General features: G+C 35.6%; 2 protein-coding genes across 2 annotated transcripts in view; both read right to left on the bottom strand.

Annotated features, from left to right (window-relative positions):
- LOC101893286 (IDLSRF-like peptide) overlaps nt 1–20,296 on the bottom strand; it is a 217,657-nt gene that overhangs the window by 108,040 nt on the left and 89,321 nt on the right. The window lies entirely within an intron of this gene.
- Nucleotides 7,247–8,344, bottom strand: LOC101893615 (uncharacterized). The gene has a single exon (XM_005191381.3). The coding sequence runs from the start codon at nt 8,282–8,284 to the stop codon at nt 7,247–7,249; it is 1,038 nt and encodes a 345-aa protein (XP_005191438.1). The 5' UTR covers nt 8,285–8,344.

The raw sequence follows: 20,296 nt of genomic DNA, 5'->3' as shown, positions 1-20,296 counted from the left end.
AGTACACTTTCTCATAATATATCAAACATGTGAATTAAGTCTCCAAATTTCATTTCACTCTTTCTGGTACATCCCACAAAAATGAGTAAAATTCATAAGTCATGATTTTAATATAGCGGCCTAATTTTGACATCATTTTCTGAATTGTTTTAAAGCAATTTTATCTATGAACAGTAGTTATTTAAAAAAAAAAATATTATTTTAAAAATAATTTTCAACAATTTTTTTTGTAAAGAATAGCGTAATAGAAATTCTCCCTTTTTTCAAACATCAACATTTTTATAATATTTCTTTTTAATATTTTTATAAATATTTGTTGAAGGTCTTCTCGTTCCGAAGTCGTAAAATTTGTAAAGAGATGTGTATGGTCTTCCGTTCGTAAATCGGAGAATTTTTAAATATATTTAAATATATATGTCTCTTTAAATATTGTGAATGTTTTCAAAATTTTTTTTCATGATTTCAAGAATAGTGGATTCAAAGAAAAATAAAGATATTCCAATTATATAATCTTAATTTGATAACATTGCCTGGTTTACGCGACAAATAATATGTTTGATTAGCTGGACAATATTGTAAGTTTTTCAGTGCTCTCTGAAAAAAATCATGCAATTTTTAATTGTTCTTCGACTGTATATGTATATATATATATATATATATCGAGTTTGGAGACGGGCAATATCCACCTCTCTCTCTCTCTCTCTCTCTATATATATATATATATATATATATATATATATATGTATATATATATATATATGTATATATATATATATATATATATATATATATATATATATATATATATATATATATATATATATATATATATATATATATAGAGAGAGAGAGAGAGAGAGAGAGAGAGAGAGAGAGGTGGATATTGCCCGTCTCCAAACTCGATAAACTGACTGATACTTTTTAACTGGCTTAAAAATATTTTTCCCACGGTCTCATTTTTCAAAAGTGGCGGAGTTTCAAAAAATAAAGTGGACTTCTTTTAATATCTTTCAGTTCTAAAAATCGAGGTGTTAAAAACAATTAAGGACTAACTTGCTATAAATTGTGAATTTCATTTTCTGGATCTCATTAAAATGTCGTAGACTTTTTTAAATTTCTCCAAGGTCTTTCCTTTCAAAAATTTTTTTATTTTTTTTTTTTTTATCTTTTCTAGGTCTTTCCGTACAAAAATAGAGGATTTTTTTAAGATTATGTTAAAAATATAAAAGAAAACCTCTATGTTTTCGGATACAAGAATTGTTTAATATTTACTGGATGAACCCGTCAAAAACTTCTTGTAAACAACTCTTAAACTTTTAAAACGTTGAAACATATACGTTGTAATCCTTTGACTTCGTGTAATAAGTACTGGTTATTTCTAAATATCAGAGAATTATTATTTATTTCTATTATAAATAAAATGGTTTCAGATTATTTATGACAAATGATTGTGGTTTCCTTGGAAGAAAAATAGCGAATCTATCAATGATTAAAATTCAGGTAATTACATGATGAACTAACATATCCTTGTAATAACGATTTCCTTTTATTTATAGTATATTCCATATAATATTTTTTTTTCATACATCAACTTTCCCCTCCAATCTCCATTGCTTAACAATGGACTTCAGTAAACTAAAAAAAAAAACTAAAATATTTCCCCTACACACTTCCCATGGAAATGCCTTTACGGCCCATGGCAAAACAATTTTTTCTTGTCTCAACATTCCTTTTCAAGGATACCATAAAGTTCAGCTATAATATGGCTACTAATTTTTTAATAACACCATACAACATATCGACATACCATACAGACTCGTGTAAGAATTTATCTCCGGGGCAACTATCCTTTTTTCCTAGAAAAGTACGACATTTAAACTTATCAAGGATTAAAAGTATCACAGACAAGAAAAAAAAAAAAGAAAGGGCAACAAGTATAACATGGAAACTTCGAAGGGACGGAAGCATTGTAGTTGGTTAAGCTCTTTGTTATTGCATATTTATAGAAATAACAATGAGGGGAGCGAGCATGCCTTTAGTTCTCAGGAATAAGGTCCGGTATGGTAAATGTTGGGGATGATGAAAGCCAACACAAGGTGGGTGCATTTGTGATACTATAAATTAATCGCATTAATTTTTTTCAGGGCACACGTGTGTGGCTTATTTTATTCAACGAATTTCTTAGTGGCTTATTGGGCACATATTTTTATATTTTTGTTGTAAGGAATATAATATGATATAAATTATTCCAAAGAAATGTTGTAATAATTAATGAAAATAAATAAAATTCATGTGAAAGGACTGGTCGTCATTGTTTTCATGTTATAAAGAGAATATGTATTAGAGTCAAACTCTTACAAGTTTTCAATGCTTAACAGCTCTACCGTCAGCCTTTAGACCAGAATGCCTATAGACAGAATGTAAAAAGTTCCACATGAACTCGTGTATGCATTCAGCTAAAGACTAGGAAGTGCCCGCTACTTCTTCAGGGCAAAGTCTACCTTATAATTTTAGATTCGTGTTAAGCCTTTTTAGTGCTCAAAATTCATGATTTGTTCCGTTTGACAATATTTTTCATTCAAAACTTCATACATCGTACTAATATTTCAGACCTTCAAGGATTTATATATTTTTCAATTTTTACCTTTTTCTGAAAGAATAATAGGACAGTGTTTACCTTTTATACCAAAAATCATCAAAATCTTTCATTTTGAAGTTTACCAAGGAGGACATTAGTAAAACCATCGCATATTTATTCAGCCACATCCAATTTTTCTGTAAAAATGTTAACCCTAGAAACAAGCGGGGACGTCAATATCAAATTCAGAATCTTAGCTCTATCCCTTCAACCAAAACTAAATTTGTTGAATTTTAGGACGCATATCCAAAAAAAAAAAAAATCTACATCTCTTCATCCTAGACACCAATAGTGATCCAAAATAAATACCACTTAGTATTTTTGAGACAATTTTAGTACATATCACCAAAACCACCTCCATATCTCAATACCAGATATCACCATCGAGTTCAATATCAAATTTGAAGATTCCAGCCTTTTCCTTCAGAAAAAAACAAATTTAGTACTAATTAGCACTTTTCGTACAATTATAGTACACATTTTCGAAACCACTTTCATATCTCAATTCCATATACCAAGAGAGACCTCAATCTAAAATTTGAAGATTATAGCCCTAGCCCTATCCGTTCACCCAATTCCAAATTTAGTACTATTGAGTACTTTTCGTACAATTAAAGTACACATTTTTATAACCATTTCAACCTCAGACGCCAACAATGACATCCACAGCAAATTTCAGGATTTCAGCTCTGTTCCTTCACCCAATGCCAAATTTAGTACCATTTAGTATTTTTCGTACAAATGTAGTACTCTTTGCTTATCTCAATGCCACATACCAACACAGACCTCAATATCAAATTTGAGGATTCCAGCCCTATTCCTTTGGACAATACAAACTTTAGTATCATTTGGTGGTTTTCGTATAGGACGCATTTACAAAACCATCTCCATATTTTAACCACAGTCACCAAAAGAAACCTCAATATCAAATTCCAGGATTTCAGCCTTATTCCTTCAAATACTACCAAATTTAGTACTATTTAGTACTTATCACCTCCATATTTAAACCTCGGATATCAAGAGAGACCTCAGTATCACATTTGTGGATTCCAGTTCTAACCCTTTAGTCGCCAACCATATACCAAATTTAGTACCACATAGTATTTTTGAACGACTATACTACATTATTTCATGTATTAACCATAGACACCAACTACAACATCTATATATAATTTTAGGATTTCAGCTCTGTACCTTGCCCCAATACCAAATTTAGTACCATTTAGTAAATTTCGGACAATTATAGTACTCATTCATATCTCAATTCTATATATCAACAGAGATCTTAATATCACATTTGCGGATTCCAGCCCTATCCCTTCATCCAATACCAAATGAAGTACCATTTAATATAGGACGCATTTCCAATTCACCGCTAAATCTCAAACACAGATACAATCATCATTTGAACATCATATTTTAGAATTTATATATATATAAAGAAAGTCCTAAAGTCGGGCGGGGCCGACTTTATGATATCCTACACCACTTTGCTAATTTAGTAGAGCTCCGCATAACAATTAAACGATTTTATGGGAGAATTCAATCATACACGCTATGATTATAATTATAATTTAAAATTCAAAGGACTAAATGTGCCAAAGCATTTGTACCTTTTAAATTCGGACTTGTATTGCCCATTTGGTGCGAAATTAATTTGAAATCATATAAAGATATATATGGGAGCTATATCCAAATCCGAACCGATCTCCATAAAATTTAGCAAAGGTATTTCTGAGCTGCATTTGATATATTTCCCTGAATATCGTTGCCACGGAGTGCATATTACGGCTGTGGGTAACAAATACAACAAATCGGATGAACAATATATATGGAAGCTATAGCTATATCTGAACCGAACCGATCAAATTTGGCATACTACCTTCTAGACTCAATTCGGTGGTATGTGCCAAATTCCATCCCATTTGGACAAATATTAGACGTTTGGTGCACAATAAAAGGTAAATCGGACGATGTTATATATGGGGCATATATCCAAATCCGAACCGATCTCGATAAAATTTAGCAAATGTATTTCTGAGCTGTATTTGATTTATTTCCCCAAATATGGTTGTTACAGAGTGCATATTATGGTTGCGGAGGACAAAAATAACAATTCGGATGAACCATATATATGGGAGCTATAGTTATATCTGAACCGATTTCGATCAAATTTGGGATACTTATTTTCAGGTCTAATTTGGCTGTATGTGAAAAATTCTATACTATTCGGGCTGATATTACACGTTTGGTGCACAATAAAAGGCAAATCGGACGAAGATATATATGGGAGCTATATCTAAATTTTTACCGATTATCTCCATTTTCAATAGAGTTCGTCCTTGGGTCAAGCAAATGATGTGTGCAAAATTTCATCGCGATCGGATAATAAATGCGACCTGCATTTTGTTCACAAGAATACATGGACAGACGGACGGATGGACTGACATTCCAAATTTAGTACTATTTAGCACAGTTCGCACACTTTGTACACGTTTCAAAAAACCGCCTTCATATCTCAATTCAAGATACAAACAGAGTCCTCAATATCAAATTTCTGGATCCCTTCACATACTACCAAATTTGGCCCCGTTTTGTGTTTTTCGTACAAATATTTAACTCATTTCCAAAAAATCAAATTTTCGAATTTTATCTTCATTTCTTTAACCCAATACCAAATATTGTACCGTTCTGCATTTTTTCGTACAATTGTAGTTCACATTCCCGAAACCACCTTCATGTGTCCGGGCTAAGCATGCAAATTTCAGATTTCATGCCTTATCTGTTCACCCAATACCAAATTGTATTAAATATAGTACTATTTAGCACTTTTCGTGCACTTGTAGTAAACATTTCCAAAACCATCTCTTTTATCACAAATCTACCACCAAAAGGATCTCAATACACATTTCCCGAATTTCAGCTTCATCCGTTCACCCTGAACTAAGCCATTTTAAATTTAGTACAATTTAATACAGTTCGTACACTTAGTATATATTTTAGGTGTTTAGTACCATTATGGAACTTTTCGAACATCTAAAGTTTGAATTCTTTGGTACTTCTGTTCAAGACTTCATTATTGACTCTTTATCCAAATTTCAGTACTCTAGCGCATTCCTGTTCAATATAAAGTGTCAAAAATTTTAGTACATTTTAGTACTTTTTGTACCCTTCGGTACGAATTTCCAAAAACTCAGACTAATGACACCAAGACTTACCCTCGTGTAAAATTAGAATTTTCTAGCTTCAGCAGTTACGTTTCATCTCCTTAGGTCATTAATAGGTCAATGCGAAAGAGAGAATTATCAAATATCCATCAACGAATGACCTTCGCCTCATAAAGAAACATTTTCAAATAAAAACTACAATTTTTATACCCTCCACCATACTATGGAGGGTATATTAACTTTGTCATTCCGTTTGTAACTCCTCGAAATACTCATAGCAGACCCAACAAAGTATATATATTCTTGATCAGCGTAAAAGTCGATTTAGCGATGTCCGTCTGTCTGTCTGTTGTAATCACGCTATCTTTCGAATGAATTGAGATAGACGGCTAAAATTTTGCACACATGTTTATTTTTCCAGTAGGCAGGTTAAGTTCGTAAATGGGCCATGTAGGTCCACGTTTTCATATAGCCCCCATATAACGGTACCTCCCTATATTCGGTATTTTGATGATTTTAGCGAGATTATTCACGGGAATTGTTTCAAATTTGGATACTACAAAATGGATACTACACCTTAAGACGGAAAATTGTCTGTGCAGGTCCACGTCTTCGTATAGCTTCCATATAACGGTACCTCCCGATATTCGGTGTTTTGATGCTTTTAGCGACATTGTTCACGGGAATTGTTTCAAATTTGGTATTTGATACTACTACAGCCTATGATACTATAGCCTATGACAGAGAATTGTCTGTGCAGGTCCACGTCTTCATAAAGCCCCCATATAACGGTACCTCCCAATATTCGGTATTTTGATGATTTTAGCAACATTATTTACCGGAATCGTTTCAAAATTGGTGTTTGAAGTTCGTTATGGGAACTACAGTCTGTGACAGAAAATTGTCTGTGCGGGTCCAGGTCTTCGTATAGGCCCCATATATCAGTACCTCCCTATATTCGGTATTTTGACGATTTTAGGTACAATACCCACCGAAATTGTTTGAGATGTGGTATTTGAAGTTCGTAATGGATGCTACAGCCTGTGACAGAAAATTGTCTATGCTGGTCCAGGTCTTCGCACAGCTCCGATATAACGGTACCTCCCTATATACGATATTTTGACGATTTTAGCTACATTATTCACCGTTTATTTCAAGTTTCGAATTTGAATATGGTAATGGCTTATGACAAACAATGCCTATGTATCTCCACGTCGTAAGACCCCAATATAACGGCTATATTCGGTATTTTTAAAATTTTTGCAGAATTTTTTAAGGATTTTATTTTTTAAAATTTGCACATTCGTTGCAAATGGTGGAGGGTATTAAAAGTTCGGTCCGGCCGAACTGCTTTTTAACTTGTTTTTACTAAATTCATCATTTCCCAGAGAAGTAAAAAATCAACACTTTTACCATATTCAAATTTTATTAACCTTTGACCTCATTTGCATCCAAAGTATAAAACAGCTTCCCCGGCTGCATCATCAACATCTTCTCCAAGATCACCCGAACCCTGAGGATGACATCCGGCCAGCGGCTCTTGGGGTGCCTTGGCAATGGTCTCCTCATAGTACAGATTCATATCGGGTCTCTCCCATATACTGTGGACCCATTCAATTTGATAATCGTATTTGGCACACGAGCAGAATTTGCGAGAACGATGGCATACTGGACACTTCGCCTGTACCGTTTTGCCATGAATAAATTTCCTTACCGATTTACGTTTGCAACAATGTGGGCAGGTGTGGGGGCGCTTGGGCGCCTCCTGTTGCTGCTGCTGTACTGAGCACGGTGGGGGTTTGGTATAAATCAAATGACCACGATTCTTGGTACAGAAACAACAATTGCACTCCCCACTTACAGGTTTCGACTTTCGTGACTGCATGCGATCGTAGAATTTCTTATAGATCACCTTAATTTTTGCCTCCACGCCACGTTGTTCATCACAGCTCAGGCCATCGAATTGGGCATAGGCTTCGGCAGTTTTCTTAGCTGCATGGACATAGAGACATTCTTCGGAGAATGAGGGTTTATCGTTCGCTTCCCTACAACCCTCCTCTTCATGTGGCCGATAATAGAATGCCTTAAAGCCCCGCTTAATTATGCTATAAGCCAAATGGGCATCCACCCGATTCATGAGACATTTGCGTCCCAATTCATGAAAGATGTCTTCCTTGCGTAAACGTTTCGTTGGCTTGGCATCCAGGCAATAGCAAACTAAATCGTAATGCAGGAAAGCATAGGTGATAATGTCCACAGATGTCTTGGCCTTACACTCGTGTATGCCACACAGGATCATTATTTGGGCCAGACTGTGTGACAGATCCAAGAGGTTTTCCAAAAACATCGAAGAAACATTCAAATCATCCCGCACACATTCACAGTCGATATTTTGATCGACAACGCCTAGATGAGCATGCCGCTGACATTCACGATGTTTGCAGGTACTGCGACAATTGAAATTCGGCAGAGATTGCATTTTTGAGGATTTACTTTTAATTTTGGCATTCACTTAAAATTTTGAAAAATATTCGTCAAATTTTTTTCGGTTTTAAGAAAAATATTAAATTTGAAAAACCCTTGTCATTTTTGCTAGATATGTGTATTAGGAAGGGTCGAAACATGGCCTCTATAAGGTCTACTAGCAAGCCCATCTGACAAGTAATGAGTGAGAATTCTCAAATTTCTAGAATTTGGTTTGGCTAATGGAGTTTAGGATTGATGTACCAAATGGTTTTTGAAAATTCGAACTTAAAGGTTATGAAAAGTTCTAAAATGGTACTAAACTTCTGAAATGGTACATTTTGGTGTTATATATTTTCGGATAGAGGTAAGAACTTGAAATATTGTATGAAAATCAAGTTTGGAAAGTATGTTTAATATAAGAAGGTTCTTTAAGGTTGGAAATGTGCAGGGAGTGTGCGAAATACACTAAATGGTACTAGATTTTGGTTTAGGATGCACAGATGAAGCTGGAATTTTTGAAATTTTGTATTGGGGTTCTTGCTGGTAATTGATTTGTAATAAAGGGGTGGTTTTGGAAATCTGTACTACAAGTGCACAAAAAGTACTAAATAGTACTATATCTTGTACAATTTGGTATTGGACGAACAGATAGTGCTTGAAATCTAAAATTCGGAATAGTACCCACTGCTAGTGGGTAAAGTTGAGATTTGAAGGTGATTTAGGAAATACGTACTAAAAACTACTAAATGGTATTAAATTTTACCTCACCCAAATGGTAAGGGATTGAGTTAGATGTTTAAAATTCGACATTAGAATTAAAATATTGAAATTTAGTATTAAGATAGCTATTGATTCTCTTAGGTTGAATTTTGCAGGTGCTTTAGAATATGTGTACTTTAATTGTACAAAATATACCAAATGGTACTAAATTTGGTATTGGGCGAAGGAATAGAGCTGTAATCCCCAAAATTAGTGTTAAGGACTCTGTTTGTATCTTGAATTGAGATATGAAGGTGGTTTTGGAAATGCGTACTATAATTCAACGAAAAGTACTGAATGGTATATACGAAGACCTGGACCAGTACAGACAATTTTCTGTCATAGGAACTTCAAATACGATATTGGAAACAATTCCGGTTAATAATGTGGCTGAAATCATTAAAGTACGAAATATAGGGAAGTACCGATATATGGGGACTATACGAAGACCAGTACCTGTATAGAAAATTTTTTGTCACAGGCTTAGTATCCATTAGGAACTTCAAAATACGAAATTAGAAACAATTCCGGTGAATATGTCGCTAATACTATCAAAATACGCAATATAGGGAGGCACCGTTGTTTGGGCGCTATACGATATCGTGGACCTAAAGGGTGATTTTTTTGAGGTTAGGATTTTCATGCATTAGTATTTGACAGATCACGTGGGATTTCAGACATGGTGTCAAAGAGAAAGATGCTCAGTATGCTTTGACATTTCATCATGAATAGACTTGGTCTACATAATCGACCAAGTGAGCAAACAATTAATGCGATTGTGACCAAGTTTCGCACTCAGTTTACTTTATTGGACATTAAACCAACCACACGAATGCGTACAGTGCGTACAGAAGAGAATATTGCGTCTGTTTCTGAGAGTGTTGCTGAAGACCGTGAAATGTCGATTCGTCGCCGTTCGTAGCAATTGGGTTTGTGTTATTCGACCACTTGGAAGATTTTACGCAAAGATCTTGGTGTAAAACCGTATAAAATACAGCTCCTGCAAGAACTGAAGCCGAACGATCTGCCACAACGTCGAATTTTCAGTGAATGGGCCCTAGAAAAGTTGGCAGAAAATCCGCTTTTTTATCGACAAATTTTGTTCAGCGATGAGGCTCATTTCTGGTTGAATGACTACGTAAATAAGCAAAATTGCCGCATTTGGAGTGAAGAGCAACCAGAAGCCGTTCAAGAACTGCCCATGCATCCCGAAAAATGCACTGTTTGGTGTGGTTTGTACGCTGGTGGAATCATTGGACCGTATTTTTTCAAAGATGCTGTTGGACGCAACGTTACGGTGAATGGCGATCGCTATCGTTCGATGCTAACAAACTTTTTGTTGCCAAAAATGGAAGAACTGAACTTGGTTAACATGTGGTTTCAACAAGATGGAGCTACATGCCACACAGCTCGCGATTCTATGGCCATTTTGAGGGAAAACTTCGGAGAACAATTCATCTCAAGAAATGGACCGGTAAGTTGGCCACCAAAATCATGCGATTTGACGCCTTTAGACTATTTTTTGTGGGGCTACGTCAAGTCTAAAGTCTACAGAAATAAGCCAGCAACTATTCCAGCTTTGGAAGACAACATTTCCGAAGAAATTCGGGCTATTCCGGCCGAAATGCTCGAAAAAGTTGCCCAAAATTGGACTTTCCGAATGGACCACCTAAGACGCAGCTGCGGTCAACATTTAAATGAAATTATCTTCAAAAAGTAAATGTCATGGACCAATCTAACGTTTCAAATAAAGAACCGATGAGATTTTGCAAATTTTATGCGTTTTTTTTAAAAAAGCTATTAAGCTCTTAACAAATCACTCTTTATATAGGGGGGTAAAGTACTCTGGGGGAACTCCCTGTGCGGATTTTCATGCAATTTCATTGAAAAATTGGCGACAACCATAAAAATACCGAATATCGGGGATATCTTTATATGGGGGCTATATGATATCGTGGACCGATATAGTCCATCTTCAAACTTGACCTGCCTGCAAAAGACTGTCAAAGACTGACCTGTGCATAATTTTTGCTTCCTATCGCTTAGAATTTAAGAATTTTACGCTGATCAAGAATATATACACTTTGTAGGGTCTAAAATTATTATTTCGATAAGTTACATACGGAATGACGAACATAATATACCCTCCATACTATGTATTGTGGAAGCTAGAAAAAGGCCTGACACGAATTCTAGTTCTTTGGTGATTTTCGCATGATTGTTTTATATTTGACTGGTAACCACAAATTACTCTCTACGCAATATTGAGCTAAATTTCTAATCGTGTTTATACAAACCAATACCGCTCTTAATCCCTCATCGTATTATGGTTCGACCAAAGGAGAAATATTTTCGTGTCCTGTTCTCAATATCGTTCTCTTTTCACTTATCTAGAATATTTGTAAATTTTCGTTTCTAAATTTATATTCCCGCGACTGATTTACTGAATGAGTGGCTACATTTATTTTCAGTTTTTGCAAAAAAAAAAAAAAAACTCAAATTCAAATGGCTGTTTATTCACAAACACTCAACACACACACACATAGATACCACCTGAATAATTTATCCCTGCAATGCTGCATTAATGACGCAATTATTCAACTTGTTGTTCATGGAAATTAATGGGTTTGTGATATTTCTTCACATAAATTGCCATCATTTATTTCAACGTTTAATGCCATTCTTCTGTAAAATAGTCTATAGCCTTCGTTCTCTTTCGCTCTTATGAAGCGTAACCTACCAGGTACAAAGTATAAATAAACATAAAAAATTTATGGAAAAAAATCTCATTTTACATCCGACGGATGAAGGCAAACACGTCATATGCAAATGACTTGCTGTCAGAGATTGAGTGAAAAGAGGACACTGCCATTGGCTTCGGAGGAAAATATTAATGTGGGTCTGCGTGGAAGTGAGTTATTTAATGCATAGCTAAATGGAGGTTTAATAAATTGCGTCATTTGGTTAATGATGCAATTAACTCTAATTTCTAGACAATTTGAATGACATTTATCCCTCATTTTCCTTGTTCCTTTTTCCGTTGCGTCAAGAAATATATTTTCTTTATCCTTTTTTAAGGACTTTACCCAATCCAATGTTTTTTTTTCGTTCGAATGGTATCAACGAAAAGATATAAATTTGAAATGTTATCAAAAGTCACCTGTCCGTGCAGTGATAAAATTGCCTTTAAAGCTCTCTCTCGTTTTTTTCTCATGAAAAGAAAAAAATGTCGGAACATTAATCCTTTCGGATTGTCAGGCTTATTATATGCATGAATTGCGAGGAATTGTATTTTGTGGAATTAAACATGTCATTCGAACACATGTGCATATGTATGTGTCAAGGATAACATTATTGTAAAACAATAGTCGATTTTAAGGTTATATTTATAAAGTGTATTTTTCTAATATATTTTAGAAATATTTAACAAATTAATTACAAAAATGTTAACCATTAAAAGGAAACAGAAAACTGAATTGCTTACTCCTGTAATTCAGTTAATAAAAGAGGAATTAATAGGTATTTTTAAAACGGAGGCTGATGAAGAGTATTTTAGGTTCCGAAAAAGGTGGACTAGCTTTTAAGCTTTTAGCTTTTAGTTTTACTAAAATTTTGAATTTTTGCACGAGGGTCAGTTTTGGTGCCTAGGCGTGTAATAAGGCTGCGTTTTGGAAATTAGTATTAAAAGGGTACGAAAAGTACTATTATGTACTAAAATCGAATAATTTATATTGGACAAACGGAATGAGCTGAAATTTGAAATGAGGCTCGTTGATGGAGCTCGCGATAGATGTACCCAAGGTTTTTTGGAAATTCGAACTTTAAGGTTACGAAAAGTTCTAATATGGTACTAAACTTTTAAAATGATACAATTTGGTACTATGTGCAAGGATAGAGCTAAAAACATGAAATTTGGTATGAACATCGAGGTTCGAAAGTAAGTTTGATATGTGAAGGTGGTTTTGGAAATGTGTAATAAGTGTGCGAACTGTACTAAATGGTACTAAATATGGAAGAGTGAGCGGATGATGATTGGGATCTCTTTTGATGGTAGGTCTGTGATAAATTGATGGTTCCGGATATGTGTTCTACAATTGAACAAAAAGTACCAAAGAATACTATATTTAGTGCAATTTGGTACTCTGTGGAAAAAGTGTTCGAAATATGAAAATAAGTATGGGGATGACTGTTAGTGGGTAGGGTTGAGATTTGGAGGTTGCTTTGGAAATACGTACTAAAAGGTACCACTGTTTATGTGTAGCTGGACACATGGAGGTGGTTTCATGTGTAGCTGGACACATGGAAGTGGTTTTGGAATTGTGTATTATAATTGTACGAAAAGTACTAAGTGGTACTAAATTTGGTATTGGTGAAGGTATTAGGCTGGAGTCTTAAAAATTTAATATTATGGTCTCTGTTGTAGCTGGAATTTTTATATTTTTTGTGGGGGGTGGGTTTGGTTTGGTAAATGTGTACTATAGTTGTTCGAAAAGCACTAAATTGTACTAAATCTAGTTTAGGGCGAAGAGAGAGGTCGGGAATCCCCAAATTTCATATTGAGGTCTCCTTTGGTATCTAGGGTTGAGGTATGGATGCTGTTTTGTAAGTGTGTATAATAATTGTACGAAAAGTACTAAATGGTACAAAATTTGGTATTGGGTGAAGGAATAGAGACAAAATCTGAAATTTTATATGGATGTCGCTATTGGTGTCTTTGGCTGAGAGAAGCAGCCGTTTATGGATATACGTTCTATAATTGTACGAAAAGTACTGAATAGTACTAAACTTGGTATTGAGTGAAGAGATAAAGCTGGAATATCGAAATTTGATATTGATGTCTCTGAAATTAAGATATGGAGGTGTTTGCCTACTATAAATGTGGAAATGCCTACTATAAATGTACGATATATAATAAATAGTTAAAAATTTGCTATTGAGTACAGTAATAGAGCTGAAATCCTCAAATTTTATATTGAGGTCTCTGGAATTGAGATGTGGAGGTGGTTTCGAAAATGTGTACTAGAATTGTACGAAAAGTACTCAATGGTACTTTATTTGATGTTGAGTGAAGGGATAGAGGTACAAATTTAAAATTTAATATTTTGATTACTGATGGTATCTGTGTGTGAGTTTCGGAGGTGTTTTGGAAATGTGTCCTGTATTTGTGCTAAAGTTAATATTGGGTGAAGGGTTAGGCCTGCAATCTTCAAATTTGATATTGAGGTCTCTGATGGTATTTGGATATGATATATGTTTATTTGTACGAAAGGAACTAAATAGTACCATGTTTGGTATTGGGTGCAGGACTAGGACTGGAATTCCTAAATTTAATATTGTGATTTCTATTGGTATCTACAATTGAGATATGGAGGCGGCTTATTTTATAAAGGCACACAGTCTCACCAGCCTGCCGATATTGGTTTCCTGACCCTCCAGCTCCTCTATATCGGTATACTGACTCACCAACTCCCTGGCACCTCATCTTCACTACATATGCTTCTGGCCCACCAGTTCCTCTATATCTGCTCAATGACTAACTCCCCTACATAACCGCTTCTACATCGGTTAAAATAGTACCATATCGAAACTTAATAGTACCATATTTGGTATTGGGTGAAGGGATAGGGCTATAATTCTCTAATTTAATATTGAGATTTCTATGGGTATCTAGAATTGAGGTATGGAGCCGGCTTATTCTATAACGGCTCCCAGGCTCACCAGCCTGCCTATATCGGTTTCCTGACCCACCAAATCCTCTATATCTGTATACTGACTCACCAGCTACTGGCACCTCTTCCCTACATATGCTTCTGGCCCACCAGATCCCTTATATATGCTCAATGACTCACCAGCTCCCCTATATAACCGCTTCTACATCGGTTATTCTATATCGACTCCCTGGCTCGCACACACTACAGGATTGCCCATATTCGACGGACCCATCTGGCAACGCTATAACTTTTGAAAGAGATGTCACATCGCTTAATGACATACCGCGTTTGAAGCGTCAGTCCAAGCTGATTTTTACCATGAACCAATACACGCCACGCGAGCGCTCTGAAATTGTTGAAATTTACTTTCAACAGAAGAAGACAATTCGGAAAACTCAACGTGCTTTTAAAACATTAAAGAATGTGAGAAGTAAGGCTCTTTCTAATCCGAAGGCTCTTTCTAATCCGAAGAGGCCATATAAAAGTCGACCAAGGCGATCGGCCGAGAATATCGCTGCCGTACGAGCCAGTGTTGAGAGGTCCCCAAAAACATCCCAAAAACGCCGTTCTCAGCAGTTGGGCATGGCTCGGTTCACTTTACAACGGATTATTAGCATTGATTTGCATTTGTTCCCTGCGGACAAGCCTCGTCGATTGGAATGGGCCCAAAGAGTCATCGAAATGGCCCAAAAATAAACATGGGTCCGTCGACAGACAGAACCGACATCGATTCCAAATGTCCTGAAACGTGTTTGGTCTAAATAAACTTAGGGTCTAAATACGCTATTCCGATGAGGCACGTTTTGGCCATATCATACGATATATACCCCCCCTAGCCATATGACTGGGGGTACAAATATATAGCAAATATTTCTTCTGACAATAAAGGAAGACTGAGGCCAGGATTCGGCTCCTTTGCGACCTTGCTACTATAACCGATATTAAACAAAATATTAACAATCTAAATTTAATACCATATCCCAATTAATTTTTATTCTGTTCCTTAACACACTTTAAGTTAGTGCTCATTCAAGTACTCCCCACCAATATCTTCGTGGCTAAAAAAAAAAACAATAATATGGATCAGGCGTATTCTAATTTCCTCTAATTTCCAGTCATGACACGATCTGTAGATAAAAAAGTACAAAATATATCCATTAGGGATTCTGCATGCATTCAATAATTACGCTCATTTATCTTAATAATCTCACCAGGGGGGCATTTGTTGGCTAACAAATAATTTGAGTTCTGCATAAATTAGTACTTCTTGGCCAAAACCAAAAATTCATGAAACATTATGCCGACTTGCCATGGCCAGGGCCACAGCCTGTTCCATAATAATAATTGTAATAAATGTATCTAATTTTAGATATGCACGTACATAAATAATATTTGCATTTAATATTAACAAGTCCGAAGAGAGCTTTTAATAAATTTCACTTAGCCGGAGGTGTAGTCGTGCGTGGGTTTGTTTGTGTCTGCCCTTTGGCCACACTTTAATGTGTGACGTTGTATTTGTGTTAATGTTAAAATATGATCCTAATTACACCACTGAGTATTAATTCATGATGCAATGAAAAATCGTATTTGAAAATCGTAGTCTGGGTATTCGTGAGATACACATAATGAGACGAACATAATTTCTTGGTAGTCCTTAAGGAAGTTATGCGAAAAATGTGTAAGTGTCAGACATTAAGGGGAAATTTTATGTAAATGTTCCCCCGGGGGCAATGTTGATTTTTTCCAAGCGACGTGTTATGCATTTTTAATTAGACGACGAGACGTTGAAATAGGTTACATGTTACCTAATTATCATGCTTGTCTCATGGTATTGGCAGGATGGCATTTAGGAGATGGGGTTTGCTTTTATCTGCTTCAAACATCAATCGATGGACACAATGAGAGAGAGAGAATTGAACGAACGGAAATATAAACCATTGTATACTCGATATATTTTTATACCCTCAGCCATATGGCTACAGAGGGTATATATCATTTGATACGGCCAAAACGTGCCTAGTCGAAATAACGGTTTTAGACCCTAGGTCTCTTTGGACCAAATCCGTTTCAGAACATTTGGAGTCGATCTAGCGATGGCCGTCCGTCCGTCCGTCTGTCTGTCTGTCTGTCTGTCTGGCTGGCTGGTGCGCACGATAACTCTCGAAGGTAGTATCCGATTTGGTCCAAATTGGGTACATCGTAATATTTTTGTCAAACTTAGATCGAGTTCGGAGATGGGCAATATCGGTCCACTCCTTCTGGTACCTCCCCCACAAAAGGTCAAAATTTTCAAAAAATATTTATTTTGCACAGAATGAGAATGGATAATCCGAATTTGCTCCAACTATGCAAATCCTAATATTTGCGTCAGTGCTAGGTCAGGTGAGAAAATGGACAATATCGATCCACTCCATCAAGTGCCTCCCCCACAAATGGTCAAAATTTTGAATAATTACAAATTTCATAAAATGTGATGTAAGAGACCGATTGTCTTTAAATCACACATCCCAATATTTATATTAACCCAAGGTCTGGTGTTAAGATGAACAATATCGGTCTACTCCTTCTGGTATCTCCCCCACAAAAGGTCGAAATGTTCAAAAAATATATTTTTTGCACAGAAAGTGAATGGATAATCCGATTCTGCTCCAACTTTGCATATCCTAAAATTTGCGTCAGTACTAGGTCAGGAGTGAAAATGGATAATATCGGTCTACTCCATCAAGTACCTCCCCCACAAATGGTCAAAATTTTGAATAATTACTATCTCATTAAATGTGATGTAAAAGTCCGATTGTCTTCAAATTTCACACATCCTAATATTTGTAGTAACCCATGGTCTGGTGTGAAGGGTGAATACATCGGTCCACTCCTTTTGGTACCTCCTCCACAAAATATTGAAATTTTGAGTACCCATGAAGCTCATAAAACGTTTGAATAATCTTAACGCTAACAAAATATATTTAAATAATCGAACATAGGCTGAGGGTATATATCTGGCGGCAATACCGACTGATACTTTTTAACTTGTTGGTATCTCAAAAGGGCTAAATACAAATATATACACAATTTAGTTGCATAAGTAGTCGAGAATATAATTTACTACGATTTTGCAACTTTCGTACTTTTTTTAGCGATACTACTAGGGCAGATTGGAATCCTTTACAAATATTTTATTATAAATTATTCCGTTCAGTCTATTGTTACTCTTTCGAAACTAGATAGCTTTCAATATGCCATGAGTTTTAATGAGACAAAAAATACCAATTGAATCCTTCAGAAGTTTTTAATAACATTTTAGGAACGTCGGTCTAGCTTTCTCATCAACACATTTTAAGTATTAAGGGAGATTTTGACTCAGAATAGGAACGTTTAAAAATTTATTATTTCCGTGTCTTCGAATGTAATTATGTAGCCATATGGCTACAGAGCGTATATATCATTTGATACGGCCAAAACGTGCCTAGTCGAAATAACGGTTTTAGACCCTAGGTCTCTTTGGACCAAATCCATTTCAGAACATTTGGAGTCGATCTAGCGATGTCCGTCCGTCCGTCCGTCTGTCTGTCTGGCTGGCTGGTGCGCACGATAACTCTCGAAGGGAGTATCCGATTTGGTCCAAACTTGGTGCATCGTAATATCTTTGCCAAACTTAGATCGAGTTCGGAGGTAGGCAATATCGGTCCACTCCTTCTGGTACCTCCCCCACAAAAGGTTGGAATTTGCAAAAAAAAAAATATTCTTTGCACAGAAAGAGAAAGGTTAATACGATTTTGTTCCAACTTTGCAAATCCTAATATTTACGTCAGTACTCGGTCAGGTGTGAAAATGGACAATATCAGTCCACTCGATCAAGTACCTCCCCCACAAATGGTCAAAATTTTGAATAATTACAACTCTCATAAAATGTGATGTACGAGTCCGATTGTCTTCAAATTTCACACATCCCAATATTTATGTTAACCCAAGGTCTGGTGTTAGGATGAGCCATATCTGTCCACTCCTTCTGGTACCTCCCACACAAAAGGCCGAAATTTGCAAAAAATATATTTTTTGCACAGAAAGAGAAAGGACAATCCGATTTTGCTCCAACTTTGCAAATCCTAATATTTGCATCAGTTCTACGTTAGGTATAAAAATGGACAATATCGGTTCACTCCTTCAAGTATCTCCCCCACAAATGGTCAAAATTTTGAAGAGTTACAACTCTCATAAAATGTGATGTAAGAGTCCGATTGTCTTCAAATTTCACACATCGCAATATTTATTTTAAACCCAAGCTCTGGTGTTAAGATGGAATATATCCGTCCACTCCTACTGGTATCTCCCCCACAAATGGTCGAAATTTTCAAAAAAAAATACATATTTTTTGCACAGAAAGGGAAACGATGATCCGATTTTGCTCCAACTTTGCAAGTCGTAATATTTTCATCAGTGCTAGATCTGGTGCGAAAATGGACAACATTGGTTCACTCCTTCAATTACCTCCCCCACAATTGGTCAAAATTTTGAATAATTACAACTCACATAAAATGTGATGTAGGGGTCGGATTGTCTTCAAATTTCACGCATCCTAATCATTTTATTAGCCCAAGGTCTGTTGTAAAGATGGAGTATATCGGTCCACTTCTTCTGGTACCTCCCCCACAAATATATATTTTCTGCACAGAAAGGGAAGCAATAATCTAATTTTGAAAAAACATAACGCTCAGAGAAAGCGAAATAAGGATCCAACTCTCTTCAAATTTCACACATAAAAGCATTTTTCCTAACACCAGATCTGTTGTGAAGATGCTACATATCTGCGAACACCTGCTTGTACCTCACCCACAAAGTGACACAATTGTCAATATTTTCATCTGTCATAAATTGCGAAACAACTCAGCGATTCTTTACAATTGATTTATCCATTTGTTATAATAATATTTATATCATATTTATTTAGGTCCGATACGAATGAACAATATTGAGCCATTCTTTCAAAACCCACTCTATAGAGGGTGAAGAGGGCTGAGGGTATACATCTGTCGGCAAAACCGACAGATACTTTTTTACTTCTTTTCTTAAAAATAGATTATCAAATTTAGTACCATTTAGTACTTTTCGAACAATTTTAGTATACATTTCCAAAATCACCTCCGTATCTCAATACCCAATACCAACAGAGACCTAAATATCAAATTTGAGAATTCCAGGCAAAACTCTTCTCCCAATACCAAGTTTAGTTGCATTTAGTACTTTTCGTACAAATAGACGATTTTCCAAACCACCGGCAAATCTCAAATTTAAATATCAAATTTCATATTGTTTCTCTAACACTTCACCTAATACCAAATATATAACCATTCAGTACAGTACAATAATTCAGGCTATACATGAACAGCGACCCTAATTCCATTCCAATATTGTACTTAGTACTTTTCGAACAATTATAGCACACATTTCCAAAACCACCTCCATTTTTCAATTCCAGATACCTACAGAGACCTCTAGAAAAAAAAATTGAGGATCCCAGCCCTATCCCGACACACAATACCATAATTTAATACAATTTA

Source organism: Musca domestica, unplaced genomic scaffold (assembly GCF_030504385.1).
Source record: "Musca domestica strain aabys unplaced genomic scaffold, Musca_domestica.polishedcontigs.V.1.1 24, whole genome shotgun sequence".
NCBI classification, from domain to species: Eukaryota; Metazoa; Arthropoda; class Insecta; order Diptera; family Muscidae; genus Musca; species Musca domestica.
The sequence above is the reverse complement of the archived record's forward strand: the minus strand, read 5'-3'. Positions and strand labels throughout refer to the sequence as shown.